Source organism: Trematomus bernacchii, unplaced genomic scaffold (assembly GCF_902827165.1).
Source record: "Trematomus bernacchii unplaced genomic scaffold, fTreBer1.1, whole genome shotgun sequence".
Taxonomy (NCBI): domain Eukaryota; kingdom Metazoa; phylum Chordata; class Actinopteri; order Perciformes; family Nototheniidae; genus Trematomus; species Trematomus bernacchii.
In genome coordinates, this window is record NW_022987740.1 from 338386 (window position 1) to 362740 (window position 24355).

The following is a 24355-nucleotide window of genomic DNA, read 5'->3' on the forward strand; positions in this document are numbered from 1 at the left end:
CGGGTCCGCGACCCACTTTTGGGACGCGACCCACCAGTTGAGAACCACTGATGTAGAGGAAGAGGAAGAGGTTTCAGAATGTGAGGACTGATAGTGACTTTGAAGAAGAGGATGAGATTGAGCATGAGCTAGTTACAGAAACAAGGCGAGCCACAGGACCAGCCGGTCAGCGGGCAAAGAAACAAGAAGCACTTTCATTCATTAATGTGATCTAACAAATGTGAAAGGGCAAATATGAACCATATGTGCTGTTTAGATTGCCTGTAATTGAGATGAAGTAAACATCTGTTGAGTATTTTAACATCAAATAGTTTGATTGTGTTGAATTGAAACCCAAAAAAGGCAGCGGGTCCACCTGACCCACGAACACTGGCTGAGTAACACAGATATGAACACCGCTAAAGGGTTAAACACAAAGCTGTGGATTATAATACAATCATTAAGTAAAGGTGAAAATATTTCCATACGTGTTCAAATGATACGCATTGATGGTTATTGTGTGTTAAATGTGAAGAGCTCATGAAACACTTCCAGCTGTGTGTACTAAGGTCAGGAAAGTGAAGATTATTGGTTTATTTTGCATGTATTACTTTTCGTCCTCTTCAAAACAAAAGTTAAAGCAGAAATTATATTTAAAAATAAAAACACAATAATCCAGTTTGTTTTCTCATTTTTTATTTTAACGTCACAGGAAATATCACACAGAGATTTGACATGTTCTTTTACTGTTAAATGTTAGATATTTACAGTCAAAATGCATTCATTAATATCCACAACATCATTAAGAAAGTGTAAGCATGATGAAGATGATGAAGATGAGACGTGTTACAGGATGTTTCCCCGTGTCTGAAGATATCCACAGATGAGTTTATATTTTTACAGAACAGGAAACAGACACCCGTCCGTCGTCCTCCAGGATCTCCTACAAAATAAAGATAGAAAGAACAATATTCATTAAAGTGATTCATAACGCGTCCTGACAAAGACCCTCAGCTTTGATTTATGTAGTTTAATAATTAAAACATGAATATCTGTTTGAAAATAAGATGCAAGCTGAGAATAAAGAAGTTGGCAATGAAATGAATGTCTGTTTTGTTAAGATTTCAGGAGAAAAATATAAACTCCTTTTTTACGACGGATACTGTTACTGTCATTTTTTAGTAATATAAAGATTCGGCACCACTTTACAATAAGACTACCCTTATAAAGGATTCATAAAGGGTTTCTAATTAGGTTATGAATTAGATTGTAAACACTTTATTAATCATTAAGAACCATTTATAAACCAGTTCTAACATAGTTCTCATACATCAACACAGGCTCACTATTTGGCAAGATGACTAAGCCTTATGTTGGCTACTTAGCGAGAATCAAGTCAGTGAGCAACAGATACCAAGGATGCTGGCTGATGAAGGAGACGAAGTAAGCTAGGTAGCCAATATAAGGCTTAGCAGTACAGATACATGTGGGCTCACTATTTGGCAAGCAACCGGTCACAGTCGGCCTGTTTATCTCATGTCTTATAAAAGCTTATTCATGATTTATAAAGTGTTCACAATCTAATTAATAAATGAATTACAAACTATTCCTAAACCCTTTATACGGGTCGTCTTATTGTGAAGTGGTACCGAGATTTGTTGCACTTTTTGTCTCCTGCCTGTACTTCATTATAGAAAATGCAAAAGTAAGATGTTTTCTGTTTTAAAACCTAATAATATATATATAAGGATAATATATACATTATATATTTTAAGTGTGTTATAATTATGTTTTTATGAATTCTTACTCTGTAAAGTTTCTCTGATCTTTTCTTGTTTACCTCTTTCATGTATTTGTTTGTTTATTTGTTGTTTTTATGTTTTGTTTGTTTTTCAATAACACATTTATTTTTTAAGCAAAAAATAATAATATATATGTTAAAAATGTAGTTTTTGGGAGAAGGGGTGGGATTAAATCAGTGTAAACTTCTTCCCGCCCCTTTTCAGATGTGTAATTAGTAAGTCAGTCATATTTTTCTTATCAATCTGACAAAGCTTCAGTTTGTACAGTATCATAATTCTCTTGTTTCGTTTCATTATTATTATAATTTGTTTGTATGATTGTTTTACACTAAATATATCAAATCAAATCCACAAAAGTGTTCTATAAATAAAATGCATTATTATTATTATTATTATAATTATAATAATAAGTGTTTGCTCACAGGAAGTGATCCAGAGGCGCAGCGTCAGCAGGACGTTGAACACCACGGTCTTCATGAAGAGGAGCCGCAGCCCGAGCACCGTGAGAGACACCAGGTTCACCTGAGGGTCTGCAAACACACACACACACACATTTAGAACATACTATAATTATACTATCAAATATACACTGTAACTATAAACAGCTCGGGAACACATGGAGAGACTCTGCTCTTTTGTCCACATTAAACTCTTAACACTTCTACCATCAAGAGTAAACATTTAATGCTCATAGTATTTGACATAAAACCCTAAATACTACATTACGTTGCACTACATATCATTTAGCTTTTATCCAAAGCGACTTACAATAAGTGCAAAAACCATAAAGATTCAAACTCTGAACAGATATTTTCCCTTCAAGCGAGACCCTACCACAGTTAGAGCTGGTGAATCAGTGACAGGGTCTACAGTGACAGGGTCTACATTGACAGGGTCTACAGTCTACAGTGACAGGGTCTACAGTGACAGGGTCTACAGTGACAGGGTCTACATTGACAGGGTCTACAGTGACAGGGTCTACAGTCTACAGTGACAGGGTCTACATTGACAGGGTCTACAGTGACAGGGTCTACATTGACAGGGTCTACATTGACAGGGTCTACAGTCTACAGTGACAGGGTCTACAGTCTACAGTGACAGGGTCTACATTGACAGGGTCTACAGTCTACATTGACAGGGTCTACAGTCTACAGTGACAGGGTCTACAGTCTACAGTGACAGGGTCTACAGTCTACAGTGACAGGGTCTACAGTCTACAGTGACAGGGTCTACAGTGACAGGGTCTACAGTCTACAGTGACAGGGTCTACATTCACTCAATAGCAATAACTGAATTGGTAGAAACTCCACAGTACTAATGTTTCCACTGAGGGAGAGTTTAGAAATCAACACCAATATTGAACTATTAAAAAGTGTTCCAGAAAAAGCATTGCAGAGTTTATTGATCAGCTGTTCAGACACACACCTGGCTGCAAAGAGTCATCACAGTCAACCGGTCCACCCTCTGAAACACAACAGACACAACATATTATAATTAGGACACAATCTTTGGTCTTCATTATTAATACATAGTAAAACAGCTGCGGCACAGACCGTCATCTCATGTGGTCGAGGCGCTAACATTATAGTAAGATAGCCTCTTGGCTAACACATTTGAGTTACTGCTGATCTGCTGTAAGCTAGCTAGCTAACGTAGCTAACCTAGTCATTTCAGATATACTGGCAAACACTGACAGTTATGAGACGACTAAGGGTTAGTGACAGAGACAGTTGATCTGCTTTATAACCCTTGGTGAATGTTTTCTAAATGCTGCAAGTGTTGTCAAGTTGCTGAAGATGTAGTTGCACCTGTTGGCCTCCAATATTCAGAGCAAAAATGCAACAATAAAAAAGCAGAATGAAGAAAGGAAACCGTGAATTACTTCTACTTTGTTTTAACACTGATGATATTGTGTAAAGTGGCTCACCTGTCTCACACTGTCCGCTCTCCTCAGAGGACAGGTAGGCCACCTGGTTGAACAGTGAGTCACCATCGATCCTCACGGCGCCCGTAATGTTGCTGAAGGTGTTATTTTTTTCCTTATCCGCAGCTCGGAGTCTGCTGAAGCCGGTGGCCAGACACAGCGAGGTGGAGTTATCCTTGAATTTGTAGAAGGACGGCTTGTACTCTTCCTCTGAAAAACACAGAGAGGAAGATGATGAGGATACAGGATCAAACATCTCTACCAGGGTTTGGATCGGGGGGCGATCTCCGAGGGTTTGAATGTGATGAAGAATCAACACACACTGATTCAAACACACACACACACACACACACACACACACACACACACACACACACACACACACACACACACACACACACACACACACTGTGATTCAAATACACTAATCTACATATTTATTTATTTATATATCTACTTAAAAACGATAGATATTTCCTTATGCTGATGGTGTGTGTGTTTATATTTCCTAATATAGTAAAACATCTTTATATTGTATGTAAGGAAGTGTCCTACTGCATTTTTAACATGAAATATATAATTATTTAGTTTATTGAGTGTTTGATGTTTGTGTTTATTGGGTCTGACATTTCTTTTTATAATGTATGACATATTCAAAATAAAAGTGCCCACAATATAGATATTATTAAAATAGAATAGTACATTTTATTGTGACTGTTGGATGCATTTAGTTGTGAACAGAGGAGAAGATGGTAACTGATGAAATAAATAACTTTTAAACAGCGTTTAGTTGAGACGTGGATATTGAATAAATACTTAATTTAAGAGTATTTTAACAGTTGGAGAAAAAACGATATATTTGTTATGCTAATTAATGAATCTGACAAATAAAAAATAATTTCTAAATAATATTTAATGGATCTTTTCACTCACGTGTGTTAATTTGCAGTTCAATCCCTGAACCAAAAATCATTTTCACGTTGTTATTGATCCCACTCTGCGTTATCGCTCAGCAATAACCTGACGCTGCTAACAGGCTAAACTGCAGAAATTATGCTAAATAAAAAATAAAAATGCATGTGGAAATTATTATAATTATTATGACTGGATAGTTTTACCCATTGCTCGCTTTTGTATTACATTTATTCATCAGTTTTATTTCAAAATAACTCAGTAGACATGATTTTCATTGGACATTCTTTCTGTTGAAAAAATACGTTTTTACTGTTTATCTTTGGGAATTCTTTGCACATCTATATTAGCGTTAGCGTTAGCGTTAGAGTAGCGTTAGCGTTAGAGTAGCGTTAGGGTATGTATTTTTTGTGATATCAAATATGCTTACCTTCAGGACGAGGGTAATTACAAAAATGGTCGTAAAACAATATTAAAATTAGAGCTCAATGTTAAAATCATTTCAGATATAAAACATACTGATCTAATCCTGGAGAAGCTTTATCAAACTGTACCTTCTGTATTTAAGACTTTAACCGACAGAGCTTTAACAAGAACTAGAAATACACCGTTCTCTGTTTGGTTTAAATGTAATATTTGATACATTACAAGCCGCTTTACTTCCTAATTGATCATTTATCAATAATAATAAAAAACATTTCATTTGTTCTTAATCAAGAGAACGACACGTCAGTGATCATTGAATGAAGTACCATCTAGCTGTTCATTAAAGTACCTGCCATGTTGTTTTGTTCACCTGTTAATTGGTTAATTGAATTATTGATTCAGATATTGTTAAATCTTACTGATGTGTATTTGCAGATCGGATCCTCGTCCGAACGTTACTCTCCCCGTCCCGTCGTTCACACACTGAGACGCTACGCTACAAAAACATCTTACCAAATATTAATGCTAGAAACTACATATTTATCTGGAAACACTAAGTGTTGAATGGACAGAAACTCAGATTCAGATGAGACCGTTTTTAGCTTTCAAAAGATAAAGTTCATTTTTCATTTTTCCAATTTGCTTCCAGGATATTTTAACGTGAACACAAAGATTTTAGCATTGGTTTTAAAAACTACAAGATGAATTCATGAGCTACGTCTTAATAGATTGTAATCAGTTAACATTTAAAAATGCTCTGTGAGTAAAGCTTCAATCCTAATTTCACTTAATTGGGACGTTTAGAGATTTTAATTTCACAAGATATTTGTCTTTGAATAATCCTCTCTCTTCCATTACTTTTCAAAACCATATCTAAGTTTCTGCTGTCTTTTTGCCACTTGTCTTCAGTTTGATGTTGTTATGAAGCACCGTGAAGCCCAAACGCTTAAGAAAATAACTATAGAGTTACTGTTAATCCCATGGATAAACAAATAATAAAGTATATTTAATTCCTACTAGTTTGTACGAAGAGTCTGGTTCGTGTTGAGTGCCCAAAAGATTAAGATCATTTTTCCAATTTGCATCCAGAATATTTTAACAAAGATTTTAGCATTGGTTTTAAAAACTACAAGATGAATTCTTAATAGATCTGAATCTGTTAACATTTTAAAATGCTCAGTGTGGAAAGCTTCAATCCTGATTTCACCTAACTGGGACGTTTAGAGATTATAAAATATTTCAGCTGTCTCTGTAATAATCCTCTCTCTTCCATTACTTTTAAAAACCACATCTAAATTACTGCTGTTGATGTTGTTATGAAGCACCGTGAAGCCCAAACTTTGAAGAAAACAATTATAGAGACAAAGCTACTGTCCTTTGCATGAATAAAACAAATGATAAAGTATATTTAATTCCTACTGGTTTGTACGAAGAGTCTGCTTCCTCTCCCGAAGATGAGTTTGCGCGTGCCGTCATTTACACCGAGCGTTACGCTGTTTCAAAAACCTCCGAGACTCTAAACTCTAGAAAATATAACGCCTGATAACCACATAAAGACCAGAAATACTAACATAACTAACAGCCTTAAAGTCTACGTTAGTCGTATTTTTTCATTGTTATCTAATAATCGGTTAAGTGTTAAATCAGAAAAGGTGAAATGATGGTGTCATTTTAAACGTACACACACTTCAAACCTAAATTATGTAAAATGTTCGGCTTTGATATTACCTATAAATTAAATGTGAATTAACACTGCGTTTATTAAATCTGGAGTCATAAAATGGACAGTTTTGAACAGAAATGCAAGTGTTGAGATCTCCAGAGACATGCAATAACTGTATAAATACAATAAATGAAAACATCAGTAACATCGTTAACGTCTAGTTAACACTTGTTATCTAGTCATTAACTAATAAGAAGTACAGTTATCAATCAGAACGGATCAAATGATGGTGTTATTAATAAACTTGAACATACACTCTGCCCATCTAATGAAAGTGATCAAATTGAAGTTTTTAACAGAAATGCAAGTGTTGATAACTCCAAAGAATATATAGTAAATACAATAATGTTAACGTCGACTCAACGCTGTGATAATAAGTCAAGTTTTAAATCAGAATAGGTAGAATTATGCTGTTATTGTTAAACCTAAACATAGTTTTGCATATCTAATGTAATTCAATTCAATGTTGATATTACCTATAAATGAAATGTGAATAAATACTGCGTTTCTGAAATCTAGAAGCAGACGTTTGACTTTCTCACATCAATGTATTATATATTCAAACTCTGATTTGTTTTTTTTAAATACGGCGCTAACTTTGACCAATTAGTTGTTTATATTTTAGAATTGTTTATTTCTACTTTTTTAAGTTGTTATTATGTGCAATGCCTTGTTTTGGTTTATGCTGCTGCAACACATTTTTTTCCAAATTGGGATTAATAAAGTACATTTGATCTTATTCTTATCTTTTCTCATCTGAGTTGAATATGAAGCTCAGTGTCAGCGTGGACTCACAGACTCACTCGTGTTGATGATCACTTTTGTTCCGGATCCAAAAATCATTTTGTTGTTTCCGTAATTCACACAGTGTCGCCGTCCAGAACAAAAACACTTCAGTGACTTTAGGGCGAGTTCAATCTGAACTAGGATCAGTTTTCAGACCAGAATTAATACTTAAATTGTGATTTCCCTTATTAAAAGTTTCTCTACTGATTGGGTGGAATTTATTTTAATTTAAGCGACTCTTAAAATAAAACGTGGGATAGATTTGGTTCATTTTTACCAAGACGTATGAATCCAGTTTCTTAAGTCACACTATTAAACACTTACAACTAACATTAACAGCCATACTTCCTTCACTGATTAACAACACTTTTATGGAATAATTCACAATAGCAAGTAAAAGAAATTAAACTCCAAAAAATAAATAACACGAACAATTACCGGGTGTATTTGTCAGAATAAAAGATGTATGCGGATGATGCCATTGTATACATCAACAAATAAATAATACAAAATATTAATATTAAAGTACTATTATGCTTTTGGGATATGTGTTTCTCTATTGATGCAATATTTTCCTATAATGGGATTCTTTTTATATTGTGTTTACCACTTACTTTAAAAGGTTTTATCAGATTATATTGCACAGATATTAAATCTAATGAATAATAAATAAACTTACTGTGTTCAACGCTCAGTTTGGTGCCAGAGCTGAAGATGAGTTTGTTATTTGAAACGCTCGTCACACAGCGACACACACAGCGACATAAACTCTGAGACCGTTCAATATCCCCTCATTCATCTACGTTAAGTTAAAAATACCTTCCTATTATCGAGAAAATAACACGTTTTGTAAATTAAATGTTACAAAATCTGGTGTCTTTGTACAGAAATGTGCTTCAGAACCAGGTTAAGATATTAGATATTTTTAAAATTGATCAGCCCAGATAACCAAACCGTGGTTTTTCACACATTTTACTCTTCGAATGCCGTTTGACTTTAGTTCAAATCATTAAAAAGATCACTTTGCACAGTATTTAAATATGTGTATTATTGAGCAGAACAACATCTGTTTGTGGGAATAAAGAACCAGAATAACTGAACTCACGGCCGTCCACGATCACTTTGGTTCCTTCTCCAAATATTATTTTCCTGCTCCCTGTTCCAGTCACACAGTGTTTCGTATCACTACAAAACACTGCAGTACAAACAGCTAGAAGTACTCAGTACTGCAGTAAAACTACAAATACTACACATTACAAAATACTCCATTAAGTCCTGGTTTTAAAATGTCCCTTAAGTAGAAGATTAGATTAATACAAAATAAGTATTCTCAGTTAAGTGTAGTCTGCTTGAAGTATTAAAGTAATCAGTACGCTGAACGGTACATTTATATTTTATCTATATATATATATATATGTTATACTCACTGGTCTCTACAGTTAGTTTGGTTCCTTCTCCAAATATTATATTCCCTGTTCCAGTCACACAGTGTTTCGTATCACTACAAAAAACTGCAGTACCAACAGCGAGGAAGTACTCAGTACTGCAGTACAACTAGAAGTACTACACATTAAAAATACTCCATTAAGTAGAAGCATTAAGTATTCTCAGTTAAGTGTAGTCTGCTTGAAGTATTAAAGTAATCAGTACGCTGAACGGTAGATGTTAATCAGTACTGCATGAATATATCATGTGTTTTTATATCTGAAAGTAACTAGTAGCTGTGAGAGGTAAGTAAATATAATGCAGTACAAAGTTGGTACTACAATGGAAGTATAAAGATGTATTAAATGGAAATACTCACAAAAAACGTAAAGATAATCAGCGTCACATCGTCTGCTAACAGTCGCACTTTTACATTTTCTGCATAAGTGTTCAACAAACTGTTACATTTATATTTTTTATCTATATATATATATATGTTATACTCACTGGTCTCTACAGTTAGTTTGGTTCCTTCTCCAAATATTATTTTCCAGCTCCCTGTTCCAGTCACACAGTGTTTCGTATCACTACTAAAAACTGCAGTACCAACAGCGAGGAAGTACTCAGTACTGCAGTAAAACTACAAATACTACACATTACAAATACTCCATTAAGTCCTGGTTTTAAAATGTCCCTTAAGTAGAAGATTAGATTAATACAAAATAAGTATTCTCAGTTAAGTGTAGTCTGCTTGAAGTATTAAAGTAATCAGTACGCTGAACGGTACATTTATATTTTATCTATATATATATATATATATATGTTATACTCACTGGTCTCTACAGTTAGTTTGGTTCCTTCTCCAAAAAACAGTTTGAAGTTTCCTGCTCCAGTCACACAGTGTTTCTGATCTCTACAATAACTGCACTGTTTTATCATGAAGGCATTATGAAGGCATCACTGTTACTGAAGTAAACATGTTAAGAAATGGGCTTTCTTTGATTGGCATCAACTAATAAAGTAATGACTAATACATCTCAGTACTCACTGGTTTCCATGGTTACTCTGGTTCCTCTTCCAAAGTAGAGTCTTTGGTTTCCAGTATTCACACAGCACGAAGCTCCATGACACTAACTCAACCAAACTCCACTCAGAAAAACATGTATTTAACTTAAAGACTTAATGAACGTGTTATTAGTTCCTGATGTTTAATTAGTTCTGGTTTTCAAACTGCAGATAACAAGTTTATTTGAATCCTGGTTTTATTTGTGTTGGATTGAACACTGACTGACGTTTTTCTCCTCAAGTTAAAGAAAGTCTCTGCATCCATTTCAAACAACAGGTTATTAATATACATAACATTGTAAGGTAAATTGACATGTTTAAATAGTAAGCATTAAGTCTGTCTTTTAATCATTTCTGCTTCTAAAAACTCATTTCAATCTTTTGTGATTTTTATGAATCTTCATTTTGTATCTGTCGCTGATATCTTTGTGATTTCCAAACTGCAGTTCAGAGGAACGTTATCTAAACATTTTAATTCTGGTTTGTGTTTAAAGATGCGTTGTATAAAATATATATAATATATATCAGTACTCACTGGTTTCAACGGTTACTCTGGTTCCTCTTCCAAAGATGATCTTAAATGAACTCCCAGTATTCACACAGCACGAAGCTCCATGACACAAACTCAACCAAACTGCACTCAGACAAACATCTATTTCACTTCAGAGACTTCTGATTATTAATATATATTATATATTACATGTTAAGGTATTTGTTTATAACGATCTAGACGGTCTTTCTGCTCCTAAAACATATTTAAAATGTTTCCTATGGTTGTTAATATGTAGGCTTTTCTTTGTTCACGACATTTTATAGAAACGTAAAGATGATCAGCGTCACATCGTCTGCAAACAGTCAAACTTTGACATGTTCTGCATAAGAGTTATAAGAGATGTGATACTCACTGCTTTCTACAGTTACTTTGGTTCCTTCTCCAAATATTATTTTCTGTGCACCAAAAGTATTCACACAGCATGAAGCTCCATGACACAAACTGCTCTCCAGAAAACATGGATTTCAGATGTTGAGTTATCTCATCTTATTTATGTTTCATTAAAACCGTCTTAAATATTTTTGAAAAATGCAAAAAATCACAGATCAAAATGTGAGTTTTTGAAAAGTTAACATTTTCTCCGGAGTGTTTCATCAACAATTTCAAACCGTTACCCTCATGCTTCATAAACTAATAACGTTATTAATGACTAATATATATCAGTACTCACTGGTTTCAACGGTTACTCTGGTTCCTCTCCCAAAGATCAATTTATATCCTCCATATTATATATTAAATGTTACCGTATTTATTGTTTAACGATCCAGACGTCTTTCTGCTGATTAAAACCATTTTATAATAGTTTGGGATTTTTAGGCTTTTCTTTGTTCCTGACATTTTATAGATACTCGTTTTTAAGTTACAGTAGAAAACTACAAATTTAATTTATGTATAATATATATCAGTACTCACTGGTTTCAACGGTTAGTCTGGTTCCTCCTCCAAAGATTAATTTACTTCCACTTCCAGTATTCACACAGCACGAAGCTCCATGACACAAACTCAACCAAACTCCACTCAGAAAAACATGGATTTAACTTTAGAGACTTCTGATTATTAATATATATTATATATTAAATGTTACCGTATTTATTTATAATGATCTAGACGGTCTTTCTGCTCATAAAACATATTTAAAATGTTTCCTATGGTTGTTAATGTGTAGGCTTTTCTTTGTTTACGACATTTTATAGAAAAGCTACAGAGAAAACTACGAGTTATTTATAATTCATGTATAATTTATAAAGACTCACTGGTTTCAACGGTTACTCTGGTTCCTCTTCCAAAGATGATCTTATCATATCCAGCATTCACACAGCATGAAGCTCCATGACACAAACTCTATCAGGAAATCTTGTATTTAATATTAGAGACTTCTGCATGCATGGGGACTATTTTAAATGATGATGAACATCCATCTTCATCATGTCAGAGCTATCTTTGATCATTTTAAATATGTTTGACTTCATTATTCTGCTTTCTGTGCAAAACCCAGCTACAGTGGTTTTTCTAAGATTCTCCTATATAGATATATATATATGTAATATTCATAATATATATTCCTACTCACTGGTTTCAACAGTTAGTCTGGTTCCTTCTCCAAAGAACATCTTAAATCCACTTCCATCATTCACACAGCACGAAGCTCCATGACACTAACTGATCCAAACCTCATGTAGGAAAGCAAGTATTGTATTTTTAATAATAATAATTTTAATTGATATATTAATGATCTTATTTCTAAAGCATATCAACTCTTAAACTACAGCGTCATCCAGACAGTTTTACATTTCAGAGCGTTTCATCAACAGTTTCATTCGAGGTATTTCTGTTTTGAATAATAGTATGAGATCAGTAATGGTTCATCTATCAGTACTCACTGGTTTCCATGGTTACTCTGGTTCCTCTTCCAAAGATTATCTTATATCCACTTCCAGTATTCACACAGCACGAAGCTCCATGACACTAACTCAACCAAACTCCACTCAGAAAAACATGTATTTAACTTAAAGACTTAATGAACGTGTTATTAGTCCCTGATGTTTAATTAGTTCTGCTTTTCAAACTGCAGATAACAAGTTTATTTGAATCCTGGTTTTATTTGTGTTGGATTGAACACTGACTGACGTTTTTGTCCTCAAGTTAAAGAAAGTCTCTGCATCTATTAAAAACAACAGGTTATTAATATACATAACATTGAAAGGTAAATTGACATGTTTAAATAGTAAGCATTAAGTCTGTCTTTTAATCATTTCTGCTTCTAAAAACTCATTTCAATCTTTTGTGATTTTTATGAATCTTCATTTTGTATCTGTCGCTGATATCTTTGTGATTTCCAAACTGCAGTTCAGAGGAACGTTATCTAAACATTTTAATTCTGGTTTGTGTTTAAAGATGCGTTGTATAAAATATATATAATATATATCAGTACTCACTGGTTTCAACGGTTACTCTGGTTCCTCTTCCAAAGATGATCTTAAATGAACTCCCAGTATTCACACAGCACGAAGCTCCATGACACAAACTCAACCAAACTGCACTCAGACAAACATCTATTTCACTTCAGAGACTTCTGATTATTAATATATATTATATATTACATGTTAAGGTATTTGTTTATAATGATCTAGACGGTCTTTCTGCTCCTAAAACATATTTAAAATGTTTCCTATGGTTGTTAATATGTAGGCTTTTCTTTGTTCACGACATTTTATAGAAACGTAAAGATGATCAGCGTCACATCGTCTGCAAACAGTCAAACTTTGACATGTTCTGCATAAGAGTTATAAGAGATGTGATACTCACTGCTTTCTATTCACACAGCATGAAGCTCCATGACACAAACTGCTCTCCAGAAAACATGGATTTCAGATGTTGAGTTATCTCATCTTATTTATGTTTCATTAAAACCGTCTTAAATATTTTTGAAAAATGCAAAAAATCACAGATCAAAATGTGAGTTTTTGAAAAGTTAACATTTTCTCCGGAGTGTTTCATCAACAATTTCAAACCGTTACCCTCATGCTTCATAAACTAATAACGTTATTAATGACTAATATATATCAGTACTCACTGGTTTCAACGGTTACTCTGGTTCCTCTCCCAAAGATCAATTTATATCCTCCATATTATATATTAAATGTTACCGTATTTATTGTTTAACGATCCAGACGGTCTTTCTGCTGATTAAAACCATTTTATAATAGTTTGGGATTTTTAGGCTTTTCTTTGTTCCTGACATTTTATAGATACTGGTTTTTAAGTTACAGTAGAAAACTACAAATTTAATTTATGTATAATATATATCAGTACTCACTGGTTTCAACGGTTACTCTGGTTCCTCCTCCAAAGATTAATTTATATCCACCTCCAGTATTCACACAGCATGAAGCTCCATGACACAAACTCAACCAAACTCCACTCAGAAAAACATGGATTTAACTTTAGAGACTTCTGATTATTAATATATATTATATATTAAATGTTACTGTATTTATTTATAATGATCTAGACGGTCTTTCTGCTCATAAAACATATTTAAAATGTTTCCTATGGTTGTTAATGTGTAGGCTTTTCTTTGTTTACGACATTTTATAGAAAAGCTACAGAGAAAACTACGAGTTATTTATAATTCATGTATAATTTATAAAGACTCACTGGTTTCAACGGTTACTCTGGTTCCTCTTCCAAAGATGATCTTATCATATCCAGTATTCACACAGCACGAAGCTCCATGACACTAACTCAACCAAACTCCACTCAGAAAAACATGTATTTAACTTAAAGACTTAATGAACGTGTTATTAGTTCCTGATGTTTAATTAGTTCTGGTTTTCAAACTGCAGATAACAAGTTTATTTTAATCCTGGTTTTATTTGTGTTCGATTGAACACTGACTGACGTTTTTGTCCTCAAGTTAAAGAAAGTCTCTGCATCTATTAAAAACAACAGGTTATTAATATACATAACATTGAAAGGTAAATTGACATGTTTAAATAGTAAGCATTAAGTCTGTCTTTTAATCATTTCTGCTTCTAAAAACTCATTTCAATCTTTTGTGATTTTTATGAATCTCCATTTTGTATCTGTCGCTGATATCTTTGTGATTTCCAAACTGCAGTTCAGAGGAACGTTATCTAAACATTTTAATTCTGGTTTGTGTTTAAAGATGCGTTGTATAAAATATATATAATATATATCAGTACTCACTGGTTTCAACAGTTACTCTGGTTCCTCTTCCAAAGATGATCTTAAATGAACTCCCAGTATTCACACAGCACGAAGCTCCATGACACAAACTCAACCAAACTCCACTCAGAAAAACATGTATTTAACTTAAAGACTTAATGAACGTGTTATTAGTTCCTGATGTTTAATTAGTTCTGGTTTTCAAACTGCAGATAACAAGTTTATTTTAATCCTGGTTTTATTTTTCTCCTCAAGTTAAAGAAAGTCTCTACATCCATTTAAAACAACAGATCATTAATATACATAACATCTGAAGGTTAATTGACATCTTTAAATATTAGCATTAAGTCTTTCTTTGAATAATTTCTGCTTCCAAACACTGATGCAAATCTTTGTGATTTCCAAACTGCAGTCCAGAGGCACGTTATTTAACATTTTAATTCTGGTTTGTGTTTAAAGATGCTTTGTATAAATAATACTTGTAATCTTTATATATCGTTACTCACTGGTTTCAACGGTTAGTCTGGTTCCTCTTCCAAAGATGATCTTAAATCCTCCATTCACACAGCATGAAGCTCCATGACACAAACTCAACCAAACTTCATTCAGAAAAACAGATATTTTTGGTTCCAGTCTTAAATATCTGTTGTAATTCCCATTAACATCATAAACATTTATCATAATGTGAATGTTTTATTTATTATCATGACTTGCTCTTATCTGTATTCAGTGATGTTGTTTATTTATACATTTGTTGGTATAACAATGTTGTGGTATTTTAATTCTTGCTTGTAGGATGCCTATCAGCATCTGGCAAAGGGACTATCGGTGGAAACTAGCCTTTTGGCTAATTCCAGTACGTTTACATGTTTTCAATATGTTGATTAATGTACACTGTCCCTTGTTTTAAATAAATCAATTCAATTCAATTCAATTTAATAACAATACATGTTAAATGTGAATTTTTCAGAGATCAAAATGTGGTTCATTCTCTCCTGCTCTTTTACTGATTTTGTAAGAACTCATCATTTTACAGATTTCTTGGCTGCAGTCATAAAGTGAAAGATGTTTTATATGAATAATATTTAGTATATATATCAGTACTCACTGGTTTCAATGGTTAGTCTGGTTCCTTCTCCAAAGATCAGCTTAGTATTCCCTCCAGCATTCACACAGCACGAAGCTCCACGACACAAACTGAGCCACAAGATGGGGATCTTTGGCCTAAATGATTCAACTGTACTCACTAAATGATCCTTTTTAATACAAAGTCAATCAACTCTGATCGCGCCTTCAGGTAGAACACAATAGGGCTAACACATTTAATATGATTAAGAGCATCTCCAATGACTGCCATATGTATGGATCCAGTCATGACCATCGTGTCTTTACTAACTGCAGAGATGGGGTTTTAGTGATGGCATTCTTTACCGTTATTTTGCATTATTTGTTTTTATATTAACGTTCGCTCGCCTCTTGATTTAATAAGTGGGTCTTTTCTTTCTACTGTTGCCTTTCATCGGCAGCGTTCCTATTCGCTGCGGGCGAATACAGGAATGGATTTGTTTGGTATTGATTACGATTAGTGATGAAAGCATCTTTAAATCTTTGGATAACTCCAACACTGCAGCATTTAGGACATTTAGTTTTAAAATTACTTTCATTTCTACTGATTTTATGAGATTTATTTCCATCAATGTCAGATTATTAAAACCTTTTATTGTCTTTTCTTCTGTTCTGGTTTTGTACGAGTAAAGTTTACCTTCATTTTAATAATATGTATATTTCAGTACTCACTGGTTTCAACGGTTACGCTGGTTCCTCTTCCAAATAACACCTTAGCTCCAGCATTCACACCGCATGGAGCTCCATGACACAAACTCAACCAAACTCCACTCAGAGATATTTCTGTCTCCAGTCGTAAATATCGGTTTTCAATTTCCATTAACTTCATAAAGGATTATCATATTAAATAACATTTATATTTAAATGTTGTTTCTAAAGCAGAGAAACAGTTTGACTCATTTTTCTCTCAGTCTTGATTACAAATAATAAAAGCATCTTTAAATCTTTAATTGGATAACTTTAAAACTGCGCCATTATCCAAAATAAATCGTATTAGTTTGTGAAAATCTGACTTATTTTCTAGGGTTAGGGTTAGGGTTAGGGTCAGGCTTAGGGTCAGGCTTAGGGTCAGGGTTAGGGTTAGGGTCAGGCTTAGGGTTAGGGTTAGGGTTAGGGTCAGGCTTAGGGTTAGGGTTAGGGTTAGGGTCAGGCTTAGGGTTAGGGTCAGGCTTAGGGTTAGGGTTAGGGTCAGGCTTAGGGTTAGGGTCAGGCTTAGGGTTAGGGTCAGGCTTAGGGTTAGGGTCAGGTTTAGGTTTAGGGTTAGGGTCAGGCTTAGGGTTAGGGTTAGGGTCAGGCTTAGGGTTAGGGTTAGGGTTAGGGTTAGGGTCAGGCTTAGGGTTAGGGTCAGGCTTAGGGTTAGGGTCAGGCTTAGGGTTAGGGTCAGGCTTAGGGTTAGGGTCAGGTTTAGGGTTAGGGTTACGGTTAGGGTTAGGGTCAGGCTTAGGGTTAGGGTCAGGCTTAGGGTTAGGGTTACATTCTGAAAATAAAAGCGCTGTTTTGGTAGTTCTGATCAGGACTCAAGTTAATCAGAAAATATAGGTAAAAAAAAATTATAATGATAAATAATATTTTCAGAAAGAGGCATTTCTGTCCGTTAGCATCCTTCAGTTTAAAAATAAAACCACATCTACGTTTTTTTTGTCTTGACTCATAATATAGGTTGCTAGTTCCATAAAGATGCTTTATATAAATAATATATATATCAGTACTCACTGGTTTCAACGGTTAGTCTGGTTCCTCTTCCAAAGATAATCTTAAATCCACCTCCAGCATTCACACAGCACGAAGCTCCATGACACAAACTCAACCAAACTCCACTCAGAAAAACATCAATTAAACTTTAGAGACTTCTGATTATTAATAAATATTATATATACCATGTTACCGTACTGATTTATTTAATTATAGCGATCTAGAGAATCTTTATGCTCATTAAAACGTTTTCAAATCTTTGGAAAATCCTTGTTTTTATGCCATAAAACAGGACATTATTTCAATTAAAGATAAATATCTGTTTTGTTAATTGCATTTCTGCAGCAGCTGTTTTAGGGTCTGACATTAATGACTTCATTAGTCTTCTACTCTTCTGTCTTAAAGTAAACACTGTGTATGAATAATATGTGGTGTTTTTCTCAGTACTCACTGGGATCAATAGTTAGTCTGGTTCCTCTTCCAAAGATGATCTTGTTTTGATTAGCTCCACTAGTCACACAGCATGAAGCTCCATGACACAAACTCAACCAAACTGCACTCAGAAAACATGGATTTAATTGAGTGATTCTGAGCAAAGTGTTTTAACGTTTATTCCTCAGAGGACTTATTAAATGATCATGATCCATTATCTTTAATTCAGATTTTGTGTGAAGTGAATCATGCTTTTAAAGATGCTTCTGTGAGAAACTAATATCCTCAAGCTTTTATTAAACAGAAAATAAATATGTTTTCTTCATAAAAAACCAGAGTGGCATCGGGTTAAAGAACAACATGTAAAACGGGTTTAAACTCATTTAATAGTTATGATCATTTGGTTTAAATATTGAACTCAGTGAAAGCAAAACAACAGTATAAATATATTGTATATTCTTTGTGTATTTATCAGTTTTTTGAAGAGAAACTTTAAAAAACAAATATTAATTATAAATCAAATTGAATCTAAAAATGAAATAAAATTGAATTATTTATTCTTGTCGTATTTTTTATTCATATTATTGTATTTCATTTATATACTATTCTGGTTGTGTGTATTCAAGTTAACAATGTAAAGACACTGTATATAATGTATATGTATTCATCAGTACTCTGATTCCTCTTAAATATTGATAAAAGTATTGATTGATTGATTTATAACGATCTAGACGGTCTTTCTGCTCATTAAAACGTTTTACATTTTATAATGTTTTGGGATTTTTAGGCTTTTCTTTGTTCCTGACATTTTATAGATACTTGTTTTCAGGTTACAGTCGAAAACTACAAGTTATTTTCTAATTTATGTTTAATTTACATCAGTACTCACTGGTTTCAACGGTTAGTCTGGCTCCTCTTCCAAAGATGATCTTATTTCCAGCATTCACACAGCATGAAGCTCCATGACACAAACTCTATGAACTAATCTCCACTTCTGTCCAGATAAAACAGTCATTTTATTCCCTTAAAACAATACATTAGTATTATATGTTATTATATTAAATGTTAAGATACTGATATTTGTTCAAATATGATCAAAACCTTGTTGGTTTTCAGATTCTGGTCCAGATAACGTGTCCTTACGATCTTTTTAAATACTGGTTTCATGAATTTGTTAAACCTTTAAGTTTGTGTTTTAATTGTGTATATTTATAATTGATATCAGTACTCACTGGTTTCAACGGTTAGTCTGGTTCCTCTTCCAAATACAATCTTATTATATCCATCAGTATTCACACAGCATGAAGCTCCATGACACAAACTGAAATTATTCTAATCTTTTTACAAAATTCGACGGTCTTTCATTAACGGTATATATTGAAAATCATCAACTTATCGCACGTAAAATCTGTGTAACATTAAGTAAACAGAAAATAACGACAGTAATAACCATTAAAACAACCAGCAGTTAAAGGGTTACATTCTTAAAATAAATATGATCAGGACTGAAGTTAGTCAGAAAATAATATATAAAAAGTGAATTAATAGATAACATTTAAATGTGGTTATAGATTTAATTTAGTAAAAGAGAAAAATATTAATAATATTTAAAATACTTAGCGCAGCTTTTTGAAGTGCAACTTTTATAAACAATATTAATTATTCATTTAATTTGGCATTCATATTTTTATTAATGTTTATATTATTTATTTTATTATATTTTGGAAAAACAACATCAATTATATTTATTATATATCTCATTACTCACTGGTTTCAACGGTTACTCTGGTTCCTCTTCCAAAGAGTATCTTAGTTCCAGTATTCACACAGCATGAAGCTCCATGACACTAACTGAACCACAACAATTTAACATGACAGACTTCTGATTATTAATATATATTATACATTAAATGTTAAGATGCTTATTTATTTAATTATAACAGCCTAGAGATTCTTTCTGCTCATTAAAACGTTTTACCCTTTTGTTATGTTTTTAATTTCTAGGCTTTTCTTTGTTCATGACATTTTATAGATACTCGTTTTCAGGTTGCAGTAGAAGAAGACAAGTTATTTTATAATTAATGTTTAATTGATATCAGTACTCACTGGTTTCAACACTTAGTCTGGTTCCTCTTCCAAAGATCAGTTTGAATTGATTTGTTCCAGTATTCACACATCATGAAGCTCCATGACACAAACTGACCCAAACTCATTGATCTTAGATCGGGAACTTTAGCCTAAATGATTGAATTGTACTCACTAAATTATCTTTTTTAATACAAATGAAATTGACTTTCATCGTGCCTTCAGGTAGAACTCAATAGGGTTCATTTTTAAACAAGAAAATCTTCTTTAAAATTAGTTTTTTATCCGGTACTTTTAGTGTTTTCTTAGTTCCTGAAATGTTATATTTGCATGTTATTCTCTCTGTGTCTGGTTTTAATTCTGGTTTTATATTTGCCAAAGTAAAACAGCAAAGCTTGTTTTTAAAGACACTTTGTATAAATAATATATATCAGTACTCACTGGTTTCAACGGTTAGTCTGGTTCCTCTTCCAAAGATCATCTTATTCAATCCACTTCCAGTATTCACACAGCATGAAGCTCCATGACACAAACTGAACCAAACTCATGGACTTTAGATCGGGATCTTTAGCCTAAATGATTGAATTGTACTCACTAAATTATCTTTTTTAATACAAATTAAATTGACTGTCATCGTGCCTTCAGGTAGAACTCAATAGGGTTCATTTTTAATACATTTGATATGATTTAGAGAATCTTTAAACAATCACTGCTTCTTCTTTAAAAGTAGTTTTTTATTCTGTATTTATTGTGTTTCCTGAAACGTTATATTTGCATGTTATTGGTTTTAATTCTAGTTTTATATTTACCAAAGTGAAAACGCCAAAGCTTGTGTTTCAAGACGCTTTGAATAATGAATAAACTGTATATCAGTACTCACTGGTTTCAACGGTTACTCTGGTTCCTCTTCCAAAGATGATCTTATTTCCAGTATTCACACAGCATGAAGCTCCATGACACTAACTCTCTGAACTAAACTCCACTTCTCTCCAGATTAAACAGTCATAATATTCCCTTAAAACAATTCATTATTAATATGTGTTATTATATTAAAATGTTAAGGTACTGATATTTATAAAATATGGTAAAAGCCTAGTTGTTTATCGGATTCGGACGACAACGCGTTTTTAAATATTTTTAAATACTAGTTTCATACATTTGTAGAACATTTAAGTTTGTGTTAAAATGTTGTATAATTGATCTCAGTACTCACTGGTTTCAACGGTTACTCTGGTTCCTCTTCCAAAGATCATCTTAGTTCCTAACCCAGTATTCACACAGCATGAAGCTCCATGACACAAACTCCATTTAACATTTCTGTCTTCTGCAGTAATTAGCTCATTAAACTTAAATAAACTCTTTTGTCCACGAAAAAATGAAATGTCATTAAGATTAAAGATGTGAATTCTTTTCTATTGTTTTCTGATTTTATTTGAATTTTATCCTCTTTTTTAATTCACTACTCCTTTGGTTTTGTATGCGTTCCAGTAAACAGTTTTATTTAATATGCTCCAAATAAATAATACTTATAATTGATATCAGTACTCACTGGTTTCAACGGTTAGTCTGGTTCCTCTTCCAAAGAACATCTTATTCACAGTTCCAGTATTCACACAGCACGAAGCTCCATGACACAAACTCAACCAAACTCCACTCAGAAAAACATCTATTTCACTTTAGAGACTTCTGATTATTAATATATATTATATATCAAATGTTACGGTATTTGTTTATAACGATCTAGACGGTCTTTCTGCTCATTAAAACATATTTAAAATGTTTTCATGGTTGTACATTTTTAGGCTTTTCTTTGTTCATGACATTTTATAGAAACTGGTTTTGAAGTTGCAGTAGAAAACTACAGATTATATATAATGAATGTATAATTGATATCAGTACTCACTGGTTTCAACGCTTAGTCTGGTTCCTCTTCCAAAGATCAGTTTGAATTGATTTGCTCCAGTATTCACACAGCATGAAGCTCCATGACACAAACTGAACCAAACTCATTGATCTTACATCGGGAGCTTCAGCCTAAATGATTGAATTGTACTCACTAAATTATCTTTTTTAATACAAATGTAATTGACTTTCATCGTGCCTTCAGGTAGAACTCAATAGGGTTCATTTTTAATACATTTGATATGATTTAGAGAATCTTTAAACAATCACTGCTTCTTCTTTAAAAGTAGTTTTTTATTCTGTATTTATTGTGTTTCCTGAAACGTTATATTTGCATGTTATTGGTTTTAATTCTGGTTTTATATTTGCCAAAGTGAAAACGCCAAAGCTCGTGTTTCAAGACGCTTTGAATAATGAATAAACTGTATATCAGTACTCACTGGTTTCAACGGTTAGTCTGGTTCCTCTTCCAAAGAGTATCTTAGTTCCAGTATTCACACAGCATGAAGCTCCATGACACTAACTGAACCACAACAATTTAACATGAGAGACTTCTGATTATTAATATATATTATACATGAAATGTTAAGATGCTTATTTATTTAATTATAACAGCCTAGAGATTCTTTCTGCTCATTAAAACGTTTTACCCTTTTGTTATGTTTTTAATTTCTAGGCTTTTCTTTGTTCATGACATTTTATAGATACTCGTTTTCAGGTTGCAGTAGAAGAAGACAAGTTATTTTATAATTAATGTTTAATTGATATCAGTACTCACTGGTTTCAACGGTTACTCTGGTTCCTCCTCCAAATATCATCTTATTCTGATTTGTATTCACACAACACGACGCTCCATAACACAAACTCTGTGAACCCATTATCGATATAAACTGCAAATAAAATGTAAATGTAGTGTTTTTTTAACACATTTAAATATTTCTATAGAATTCTTGATTTTTGCTGTAATTATTTATTATTTATTTGAGATTTTTGACATTTGGACAAAAGTCAGATTTTGTTTTGTAGTTTTTTCTGAGTCTAACTATTAACTCTTTCTTTACATCATGTTCTGATTTAGTTTAAATGTTTAATATATCTCAGTACTCACTGGTTTCAACGGTTACTCTGGTTCCTCCTCCAAATATAAGTTTATTTCCGGCTCCATTCACACAGCATGAAGCTCCATGACACAAACTGAACCAAACTACAGTCTGAAAAACATATTTAAATATGAATGTCTTCAGTAATAAACATGGTTTGTTATTTTAATTAAAGATACTACATTATTATAAAGGTTTATCATAAATACACATGTTTTTATTAACTGTACAAACTCCCTAAAGCAAACTCACAGCAATTTAACTTTAAATACTTCTAATTATTTCCTGTCAGTTTTATAAATAACATTATTTAAGTTTATACATTTTGTAATTCATATGTTTTTGATTATTTGGATGGATTGTGATTACTTTCTACTTTGTGCTGATTTGATGAGCCTTTTACCGAAATTATTTTTAGCTTTGGTTTTGTATTTAAAGACGATAATATTTAAATATTTTAAATGTATTTACGAGTACTCACTGGTTTCAACGGTTACTCTGGTTCCTCCTCCAAAGATGATCTTATTCTGATTTGCATTCACACAACACGACGCTCCATCACACTAACCCACTGATCAAATGCCATTTAGAAAAACAGCAATATCTTATTAACATAATGAACCATTTTGACTGAAAACAAATCCACTTTTTAAATAACTGTTAATAAAACACCATATTTTCTGCTTCAGTGTCAGCATTTGTAGTTTTTAACTGGACTCTTTCGTTTGTTTGAATTCACGTTAAACGGGTATTTATTATTTAAAAGACGCTCCACAACACAAACTCACTAAACCAAACTACGTCAGAAAACACATTCAAAAAGAATCTGAGATATATTTTACGGTCTGACATTAATTGGTTTATTTTCCATCTACTCCATGTGTTAAAGTAAACACTCTGTATTCATAATATTTAATATATGTATCTCAGTACTCACTGGTTTCAACACTTAGTCTGGTTCCTCTTCCAAAGATCAGTTTGAATTGATTTGCTCCAGTATTCACACATCATGAAGCTCCATGACACAAACTGACCCAAACTCATTGATCTTAGATCGGGAACTTTAGCCTAAATGATTGAATTGTACTCACTAAATTATCTTTTTTAATACAAATGAAATTGACTTTCATCGTGCCTTCAGGTAGAACTCAATAGGGTTCATTTTTAAACAAGAAAATCTTCTTTAAAATTAGTTTTTTATCCGGTACTTTTAGTGTTTTCTTAGTTCCTGAAATG

At 32.9% G+C, this 24355-nt stretch overlaps 1 protein-coding gene across 1 annotated transcript in view; it reads right to left on the reverse strand.

Annotated features, from left to right (window-relative positions):
- Positions 1 to 653: 653 nt before the first annotated feature.
- The window catches only part of LOC117496321 (M1-specific T cell receptor alpha chain-like), a 39557-nt gene continuing 15855 nt past the window's right edge, over positions 654 to 24355 (reverse strand). The window contains exons 4-7 of the mRNA XM_034148007.1: positions 3709 to 3915; positions 3207 to 3245; positions 2204 to 2311; positions 654 to 922 (exon numbers count right to left, since the gene is read on the reverse strand). Coding sequence (XP_034003898.1) covers positions 921 to 922; positions 2204 to 2311; positions 3207 to 3245; positions 3709 to 3915 — 356 coding nt within the window. The 3' untranslated portion in view covers positions 654 to 920. The remainder of the gene's footprint in view (positions 923 to 2203; positions 2312 to 3206; positions 3246 to 3708; positions 3916 to 24355) is intronic.